The sequence below is a fragment of the Hippocampus comes genome, unplaced genomic scaffold (genome assembly GCF_001891065.2).
Source record: "Hippocampus comes isolate QL1 unplaced genomic scaffold, H_comes_QL1_v1.1 scaffold246, whole genome shotgun sequence".
Lineage (NCBI taxonomy): Eukaryota > Metazoa > Chordata > Actinopteri > Syngnathiformes > Syngnathidae > Hippocampus > Hippocampus comes.
In genome coordinates this window covers 1269016-1279682 of record NW_017806220.1, presented here as the reverse complement: position 1 = coordinate 1279682, position 10667 = coordinate 1269016, and the positions used below count along the sequence as shown (strand labels likewise).

General features: G+C 46.4%; 1 protein-coding gene across 9 annotated transcripts in view; it reads left to right on the top strand.

The window, feature by feature from the left end:
- ppargc1a (peroxisome proliferator-activated receptor gamma, coactivator 1 alpha) overlaps positions 1 to 10667 on the top strand; it is a 36317-nt gene that overhangs the window by 5051 nt on the left and 20599 nt on the right. For 5 of the 9 annotated variants that reach the window (XM_019856142.1, XM_019856147.1, XM_019856141.1 and 2 more), the window contains exon 3: positions 10091 to 10285. In XM_019856142.1, coding sequence (XP_019711701.1) covers positions 10091 to 10285 — 195 coding nt within the window. The remainder of the gene's footprint in view (positions 1 to 10090; positions 10286 to 10667) is intronic. The other 4 variants (XM_019856144.1, XM_019856150.1, XM_019856143.1 and 1 more) reach the window with 1 other exon arrangement.

The window sequence follows — 10667 nt, the reverse complement described above, 5'->3', positions numbered from 1 at the left end:
GGGGGGGAATGAATGGGGTGTGGGTGGTGGTGGGGGCACTGCTGATGTATTTCCTAATTAGCCTGCTGGAGCATCAGAATTGTAAAATCCTGATTGTCATCTTGGAATCACTTTCGGGTTGCGGAAAGTTTGGCCTGAGCAACATGGCCGCCACTTTTGAATGCCTTCTTACATCGTCTTATGTCACACGTCCGTCTGGGTGACAAAAGATCAAACTTGACAGAATAAGAGTTAAGATATTCAACACGCCGTTATATTACGGAAAGGTCGACTTCAGGTTGCAGGACTGTTCCCTGCGGCAGACTCGCAAAGTGCTGGCAACTTGTTTGAGACGGAAGCAACTTTAGCGTGGCCATGCGACGGCTTGACTACGTGCCCCACGTGCATTGGAACCGTATGTGGGGCAGCGCCGTGGGATCACGAGGTGTCCCCTGGCTGGCCTTTTGCTCCATTACGAACTGTTCCGATGCGAAATGTGCAGTATGATAGGCCACACCCCACTCAGCGCCAATCCCCCCACCGCGCCACACACACATGCGAAACTTTCTTCGCTCGTGTTCGACACCTCTTCAAAACGGGCCGACTGTGAACGCCGGCGCTCTATTTCGGGCCGTGGTCGTTGGGGGGTGCAGATGGGGCGCTAGCTCCAATAATTTCCTGATGTACTGCCAAAGATAACAGCATGGAAGCATTGACCCAATGTCTTTTGAACTGGCCAGAGCCCTGCTAGGGTTACACGGCTGGCGGTCAACGGAAGGGTGGGGGAAGGCAAAGACACTTCACGGGTAAGATTCAGACACGCCTCATTCAACCAACGAATTGATCAAGAATGTTCGGTCATGCCTGAGTCCGTCCACAGTAGCATAGCTAGAGCTAAGCTAGCCACGGTGATCGTCAACAGGTGCAAACTCCGCCTGACGGGCAAAGCGGCATGGTATAGATTTATATTCAATACAGAGTCGTGCCTCCATTATGAAATGAAAATGAGTAACATGTAACAACTGTTATATCGATTTCTCAGGAAAAGCAACAATCTCCCAGGGTCCGTTTGACCCCAGGGGATATAAATGTCTCCAAGTACAATAAACGTCGGCATTATTCACTCCATTGCGCATCATTTGTAGTATGCGGTACATTGATGACACTTCGGGAGCTACACAGAAGTTGTTTTATGCTGCAGACGATTGTTTTGTCTTTATTTGACTTAAAATTGAGTCAAGCTGACCCGCAACAGGAGGATTCAGTGTTGTTTTGGAGTCATTTCGGATTTTCATCGGTTTACGGGGCAGCTGCGATTGAACGCTGTGAACTCTGCCCGCAAACAAATGAAGAAAAGAATCCAAGCAATTCTGTTCCTGACAAAAAAAAAAAAAAATCCAGTTGTTCCATTTTCGAGTGAGTCAGTCAGTCGCACGGGATTATTTATTTATTTATTTATTGCTGCCTGGTGGTCGGTGACACCCCCCCACCCCGCCCATGTCAAGCGCACATTTGTCAACGCCCGGGCCAGACAGACATGAGGACAGATGGGTAGAGGAGGAGAAGGTTTGGGCTGGTGCCAGCCTGAATCAAAGCCGAAGGATTGCAAGTAAAAGGTTGTGGGCTTTGCAGCTAGTAAAATGAAATGCCAAGGCTTTAGAGTCTTACGAAGATAGTGTGCGTGGACATTCTGCAAGCATGCGATCATGCGTCGCCGAGCTCGGTCACACATGCCCTCTGACAGCCTTGGCGTAGCAGCTTTGAGCCAATTTCTCCCTTTCAACCTCCCGTTGTGGTGCGGGTCAATTTGAATCATTTTCCGTTTAAAGGAATATCAGCAGAAATGTGAATTTTTGGGGGGGGTATGGGGCTTCTGCTCTTTGATTTAAGAAATGGAATGAAAAATATTGAGGGGGATTATTTTTTAACCCTTTCAGGGACAGCGGTTACTACAATGGACATTTTATTATGTTGTCAGGTTACAGGGTGCATGAACGGGTTAAAATTCTGGCGCTTTTGGAGAGTTCAAAATGCTGCGGTCAAAATGACTTCATCGAAAGTAAAGCAAATGCAAAAAGAAATAAAAATACCAGCTAAAAGTTATTTTTCCGTATGAAACTTATTTGCTAGGCCTCATAAGTGGAAATGTTTCATGGGATTTTTATGATGTTTTTATTATTTTATATAAATATTTTATATTAGAAGTTCCGGAAATAGAATTTCGTCGCCACTCTGAATTTTTTTCTGCTCGTTTTAATGAAATCTGGAACATTTATTAGGATTGCTTTCATCTCTACCACTTTTGGATGCTCAAACATGCCCGGGTCAAAATGACCCTGGAACATGATTGCAGTACCCGAGAAACAAACCGAATAGGAGGGTTAAGGTGAGCATGGATTGGATCGATGGGTTCAAAAAATCAGCAGTAGATGAGCTTCCACGTTTGTCATTGGGGAAACACACACACACACACACACTCAGGGCAAGCTCTTATTGTTCCTGTTCCTGTACCCTGCTGAGCGCTTTGATTTTGCAAATTTATGCTGACATTTGAGAATACACCGCCCACACCGGTTCAGCGCTCCAGCAAAAGCGCTGTATGAATTACCACAGCCACCACGGCGCACCACCCCTTCCTCATCTCGGCTGTTATCGCAGCGCGGCTCGGGCGATCGGCGGAGAAGGCGCACGCTCGGGCGTCTTTCCGCCGCGACAAAACTCCCCGCCTCCTTTGGCTCCCGAGGCGGAGGATTTGTTTCTTCTGGAAAGACGAAGCGGTAGAAGGGGGAAGGCGGCCGGATCCCAAACAATAGTCCCTTCTGGGAATGTTTGGGAACAAGAGCAAGGGAAGGAAGGGAGCATCCTTTTGGTCTCGCTCTATCTCTCCTCCACACTTATCCCTCCGTCCCAGTGGGAAGCTGCTGCTGCTGATTGCGGCACGCTTTGGTGAGCCTACCCAGCTGATCCCAAACCCCCGAGTGCGTCCCTGTCCTCGCCACCGGTGTCCACAGGTGTGTAATTGAAACGTAGCACGCGCACGTCAGATGGTGGTCTTCGGGAGCCGGCGTGCATCAGCCAGTGGCGGCTATTTTTAGCCAATGGGGTAATCTCGGCTAAGAGCCTTTCAGGGCTGTTTCACGTTAACCTGGCCAAAACACTAAGCCAATAATCCAACCCTCCCCCAGACTCGCGCACACACATACGCACACATGTTGCTATGATCCCACCTGATAACCCACCTTGTATTATTTAACACAGGATTGGATGCATGGAATTCTTGTACACCCTTCCAACTCCCAAGATACTCCCAGTAAATTACTCCAGTGACATGTTTTTTTTTTTTCTTTTGCAATCCATAAAGACCCGTGAAGATGTTTATTTCATTCCTTTGGATCCATCAATCAGCAGTACAGGTTCCATTGATTGTACAGAAGTTGGCGTTGACTGTGCTTCCATGACGAACTGACGTGAGCCAGAAATGGAAAGCATTGGCCTAGTTTGTCGCAATTGCTGCGTCTTTTTTCTTACACGGCAAGCTTATGTCACAGCTTCTGTTTATTTCCAAGTGTTTGCAAAGGCTTCAGAAAGTTCAAAAGGCTCTTGGAGACCGGATGACTCAATTGGCTGTACAATCAGGAACCTCTGCTTGCATGTGCACGATCTTCTTGACGCAGTTTGAAAGCAATGACAGAAAAGAATGATATGGTTTGCAACCGTGGGCACACTGAGGTTTGGGAGTATTTATCGCAGAAAAGACATAACCAGTGCTGGCTATGGTGGTGGTGGTGTTGTTGTTTTGGAAGAGATTTTTTTTGGTCATCCATTGGCCAATGACGATCAGTCACTGCGCATTTGGCTGACATAAGAAATGTAAGCATTGAAAAAGGAAAGTCGGGACCCAAATTTTGGGTCATACCACTTCATGCTACGTTTTTTTTTACATTTTGTGAACACTTTAGAGTTTTCCTCATTCACCTAAGAAGTCAGTTTTTGGAACGTGGGAGGTCGGCAAGCGTGGGGCGACCACAAAAACTTCACACAGGAAGGCCGAGGCCAAGTGTCAAACCCTGAATCCCCCAACTGTGGTGCAGATTAGCTAATTCCCCTCATCCACTGAGTGAAACTGGCAGCAACTTTAAGTTTGAATGACAATGACAAAAAAAATATAGCATGGAGCATCTTCTCGTTCTTGTGAAGTAGCATCTTTTTTTTCCCCCCCATCAGGTCAAACTAAGCCATGAAACGAACCTAATGGGGGAGGTGTGGTAGGATGCTGCGAAGAGCCCCATCAAACACACTCCCGGAACGCTCGCATCCATATGTGTGGCATTGATGTTCGACAAAGATGAACCTTGTACCAGCTTTGTTCTCTTTACTTGTAAAAGAGGACGCCAAAGCCTTGTGAAGTCCTCTCTCTTTGACGAGCCCATATGGCACTTGAAAGTGCACGACAATCGGCTGGTGCTGAGGGGCCGGCTGGTGGGGGTGGGGGGTGGTTGGTGTTAGGGGGTGGAGACAGCTGAGATGGCATGCTTGCAAAGTCACGACCAGGAGAAGAGACTCCGCCTCTACCTGCTTCCGTGCGCTCACACACACACACAAACACACGCACACAGAAGTCAAGGTAAAAGATAATAGGTGTATTTGGTAATCAGCAAATAGCTTTTAGCGGGTGGGTAAGAGGCGGCGCCTGTGAGGCCTTGATAAGATCGTGTGCTTTCAGGTGTTTCCCTGTCACGCCGCCATTCAGCGCAAATTGAATACGGTGACCTTCTTTCGCCGCCGCGTCAAATTGACTGCATTTCCCCCCCAAAAGATTCTGCCATTTCAATTACCATACATCTGCGATATTGCCAACACACACACACACACACACACACACACACACACACACACGCGCGCACGCACACAACTCGCTTTCCTGTGCGCCCCGCGATGTGGATTGTGACAACGACGTGCACAATTTGTTTGATACAGCACATTGGTGTCCTTCCGAGGACGCCGTAACTGCGACAAAACGCTATCGATGGGCTTGGCCAGGCCCAGAAGGTCACACACACACACACACACACACACACACGGCGTGCAGCTGTGTAAGCGTGATGACACGCACGACAGCAAACCCCCACGTATTCACAATTCGGCGTTGGTCAAGTCGCACGTGCGTATTTTTAAAAAAAAACGCCGTGGCACATTCTGGTGGCTTTTTGCTGCCGCGGCACGATGTTGAACTGAAGGGGAGGAGCTTCATTTCGTCATGCTATAGCTTTGTCTCAAAGCCTTTCCGTCTTGATGTGTGACCGTCATTCACCATTGGTCAGTCTTCATGTCCGCCATTATCATCCGGTAAGAGGAAGCGGCAGGAAATGGTCGACCATATTAGGAGTTCTTCATCCAGACATTGGGAAATATCAACCATGACAGCCACCACCAGTAATTGGTTGGTCATGTGACTCATTCTTTGCACAAAGTTGGTCAACCTTCATTGCAACTCACGATAGGCAGCGTCAGCGAGAACGTCAATCATATTTTCCCAAACATCGGTTCGTACACAATTCATGATTGTTGCTTGTTCGGTCATGTGACCCGTTTCTCGCCCAGAAATCGGTGAGTTGACATGGCAATCGCAACTTTGCGGTCCAACCGAACCATCATCGATTTTTCCGCTGACGTTCGTAAAGCGTATTTACAGTCAAATTACACACTCTGGTCCGGAGTTCATCCCCAGCTCCTGTTCCTGCGGCGCACTACAAAAGCTCTGCGTGAGCGATATAGCTTTGAGCTGCAGGAACGGGGCGAGGCCGCACAAAAGGAAGCAGAAAGAACATTCTTGCTCACATCCCAAGGGTGGCCGTCTCAATCGGATCTGGTCACACACACACATATCCTGTACATATACAGTATATACAGTATATTAATCTACCTCTTCTCACTTTCTCTTTTCCTCTCTCGTGCCCCATCACTTCATCTGATAGTGTTCTAACGGTGTCGGATGGTTCCCGGGAGATTTATCTTTCCACGCACGCAGGCACATCTTCATTGATGGGTCAAACCATTTCCTCTCTGATGTATTACTCGCATGGCCTCCTAAAGCGGAGACAGACATCTGGCATATAAATAGCCAGCGCGCTCCTGCAATGCCGCCTAATGTCAATTCATCCGCATAGCTCGTGCGCTTTAACAAGGAGACTCCGAGTGGTGAATTCCGAGCAGGACTAATGGATTATTACAAAGTCACGGTAGCGCCACCGCCACATAAAATGATTGGATTGGGAGTAACTTCTGATGATAACAAGAGCCAGTTGGCCGCTATTTATTAAAGCTAATCGCAGCGCCAGGCCGAGTGGAGGTTTAACATTTAGTTTTATGGTTTGGAACTCTGTCAGGCACACTGGGGGGTGGGGGGGGGGGAGTCTTACGTATGGTTGCATGGCTGCACACGGGCCATAATCACCCTCTCTCCGTTTCAGTGAGTTCACGCGAAATAAGCAGAGGTCTTTGGCGGGACGCTCCGATCCGCCTCTCGCTGTGCCCTTACCCTTTTTTTTTCTTTTTTTTTGCCACCTTCCCCCATCACGGCCATATGTGCGTCCAGCCCCAGCTGACTCACCTTTATTTAGTCCTCCTGGAGTTTTGGCAGAGTGACATTATTTGTTTAGCTCATCCCAAAGTTGAAAGCCGACACGATTCGTCTGAAATCTGATGAAACGTGACCGTCCAGGAAAGATTTAGATGAAGCAACGCAATTAAACTGTCACGCCGCAAAGCAAGATGAATGGAACTTTAACTGCCGATGACCCACTTAATCGCAGATGTTTTGTCTTCCCACATTTGGTGGAACTTCTTTTTTTTTTTTTTTTTGCCTCCTTTTGCACATGGAAATGATGTATTGACTCGCTTCCGGAAAACAGTTTAGATTTGTGGGGGATTTTTTTTTTTGGGGGGGGGTTGCCTTTGCAATACTCAAGAAGCAATTAGCTGATTTAATTTGACTATTTGGCCCAAAGTTTAGAAGCAAAGTGTTTGTTTGAAGCAGCTCCTTTCACCTTTTTCCCTCTGTTATCAGCCTGGTGAATAGTATCTCCTGGAACACAATGCCTTGGTCCAGAACTCAATAAAATAGTTAATGGCAAGGACAATCTCAAAGACAGCCCCACCCGATAACAAAAGGACCTCACCTAATAATGAACAAGCGGCTTTCTTTGCACCGACGTGGGGCAAAGGAGGCGGTAGGGGGAACCTCTGCCAAGCACTTGCCAGCATGTTTTATGGCTAATTGAAGCATTTGGAATAAAACAGCCAGAGAATGGCACCCTTTAGAATTGCGGCGGGGGTTAATATATTGTGATCCCACAATTAGCCCGGGATTGTTAAGATCTCTTTAATTCGGCGAGGTCCATTAAGCGAGATGGGCGAGGAAGTGCTTCCACCGAGACGTTTGTTTTTTTTTGTTTTTTTCCCCCTTTCTTTGTTCCGACTGCCCCCTGATACTCTCCACAGCTCAGTAGTAATCAATATAAGTGGACTGCAACCAGGTTAGCCAGCGGGCTCCTTACCCATCTGCCATGTATGTCAAAGCACATTTAGGGTGCTGCCTTGGTCACTAAAATGATATTTTTGGAGGTGTGCAGGCTCGGGGATGAACACAATACATCTAGTGATTATATTCTGTTGCAGTTGCAGAAAAAACCATCGGATCATTAGTTTACAGGTATGAAAATTTGGATTATTTTGCAGGATTGTATTTTTTAATGCAGGGAGAGAGGCGACGCAGAAAAGTCTACGATCACACACTCTTAACTTGTTGGCTAATTTTCCGGAGTTAATTGGGTACTTGCTCACAGTGGAGCTCAATGGTCATTGGCCAACGATGAAATGAGACCAGTCACTTCCTGGATACGTGTTGCTCTTGGAAAGTGATTCGCAGGGAATAGATGGTGACTGTTTTGGATCGTATTCACTGGAGAATTTAAACATTCATTAAAAAAAAAAACAAAACACAACGAGTGTTGCTGTAAAAGTCATTCGGGCTGCTTGTTATTATACGAGGAGCTAGCAGGCTGACACCACGCCCGCATATATTAAGTAAATACTTGTCATGAATCACCCGCAGCTATACTATTTCAATGCTATGTTAGCAATATTAATATGCTACATAGCTAACTAGCTAGCTCTTCAACATGGTGCACAAGTGGTTAGCATGTTTGTGGGTGCTCAGGCTTCCTCTGGCATTCAAAAACCTTAGGACAGAAAAGACCAGACAAATATGTAAAAATACATTTCATATTGATTTTATGTTTGTTTGTTTAAATTTCTAAAAACATATTTGGTATGGAGTAATCCAAAAGTAATAACAAGTATTCAAGTTACATTTCTTGAATATTAAAGTACTTGGATCCTGTTACTAAATACATTTAACATTTAGCAAGTAACTCGTAACCATGTCAGAATACTAATAAATCCCAACCCTGCTAGTGTGGTTCTGATTTTGACAACGTGGGATCACATAAAGTAACGGTATGGCCCTGAAAAAGGTACAAACCATGTCCAAATAGCAATCATTACCAAGAAAACCACACTATGTCCCTTTTTTTCTTCAAACATCATTTGTCGATGTGTAAATCATTACAAGTCGCTTAATGACTGAACTGGTCGAGCATGTGACCGATTCTCCCTCTTGGAATTTGAAAACGGGAGCGTTCTGACTTTCTGAAACATTTTCTCTCTGTACATCGTCTTTTTCATGGGTGTGTGTGTGTGTGTGTGTGGGGGGGGGGGATATCAAACCTAAACAGATGGCTCATCAAAGACGATCGGCGTGAATAATCCTACTATTAATCTCACATTTGAGTTTGTACTGAGGTGTGCGCCCACTTTGCGTTTGAAGCTGGGGAGCAAAAAAAGGGTTGCACACCGTTCCAGCGCGCTGGATTTTAAAGCTCCTTACAAGTAATTAAACAGCATGACACCTCATACAGAGCAATTTCCTGTGAGGCGTTTTTTCTTGCCAGTGTGGCATGGCCCCAGTCTACATCGTGTTATCTCGGTGAAATATGTCCCCTTCATCATTTTCTAATAATGACAGAGTGCTCATGTTGTTAGGGAGACGATCAACTCACTGAGCATCCGATTAACATTTTCCTCACTGTTAGCGAGCTAACTCAACATCGAAGATGGCCGTGTCGTCTCTAAATGAAAATTAAAGTGGGGGCTGGGGTTGGGGGGCGGGGGGGGGACATGAAAATAACCGGTGGCGGCCGGTGACATTTTGTCAAGGCAAGCATAATAACACTTGTTTATCCGCCTCCCAAAAACACCCAGCAAATGGCTGTTTGCACATAAACAGCACATCGATTCTATTGCGACAGTGTTTCCGTAGGCTCCCCATTTGATCGTCAGCGTGCTATCAAATAACAATGATTGAAGTTTAGAAAACAAGTTTCGTTGGTTCGACTAAGTCAGGGGTTATTTGCTCCATTTTGAATATGGAATAAGTCATCACTGGGTATAATACGCATCTAAAAATGCTTCTTTTCCTTGACGGGAACTTGACGCCTGTCATCGGCATCCGCTGTCCTGTCAACATTTTTTAAATATAGCCTGTTTATTTTTGCATAAGCGGACAGTAATTCTCCATATCTGAGGATTGGTGGCAAATGTCTTGCCAGCAAAAGGCAGGGCGAGAGAGTGAACTTGCCGTCATTGTTTGCCCACAAACTCGTTCATAGCCAGCACAAACATGACCGTCTTCCCGAGCTCGCTACTTGCTACTTGTCAGCCTTGGTAATGGCTTTCTCAGAGAAGGTATTATTTTGGTCCAGCAAAGCTGCGTATTTAAAATATGAGTGACAGGCTTGACTCACTTTGCAAAGGGAAGAGAATTTTGTTTGCCAGAATAGAGCCAGCTCCTGGAGAGAGAGGGGGGGGGGGGAAACAGTATTAACAATAAAAGTCTGCATACAACCACCCACCACTCTTACTTTCCTGGGAGGAGAAGATTTACAACTTCCAGACTAAAATGTCCTATTTTTCCTTTCTCTGTGTGTTTCTGTCTGTCTTCTGCTCACCCCTCCCCCCCCCTTTTTTTTTATTTCTTTTCCCGCCTGCTAAGAAGATAGATGAAGAAAATGAGGCCAACTTGCTGGCAGTGCTTACAGAGACCCTGGATAGCATCCCGGTGGATGAGGACGGTCTGCCTTCGTTTGAGGCTCTGGCAGATGGGGACGTGACCAATGCCAGTGACCAGAGCTGTCCCTCCTCCCCCGATGGCTCGCCTCGGACCCCAGAGCCCGAGGAGCCTTCCCTGGTAAAGCCTCTCCATTTTGTACTGGCTGCTCCGTCACTTTAAAGCATTTGTATTCAATCGCCGTAGCAAGAGCTGGCTCCGGATCACAACGCGACTCTTCTAATGCTTCCATTCGGCTTGAAGTCAGTTTGCTGTTGGGTTGCGGAGGTGCACAACCACTGATTATTTCCCCGCCCACTTTGTGTATCTTCACATGACTACGAGTATAGTACTCGTATTTGTTTTGATCAAATGAAAGGAACAAATAAGGTTACTCAAATCATTCTGGCTCTTAAGCGCTAATTCTATTCAAATACGAGCACCACGGCGGGGCCAACGATGGCCGCAAATGGAGTGGGCATTGAATGAAAGAAAAGGCAAAGCGAAATTCATCTCCTCTATT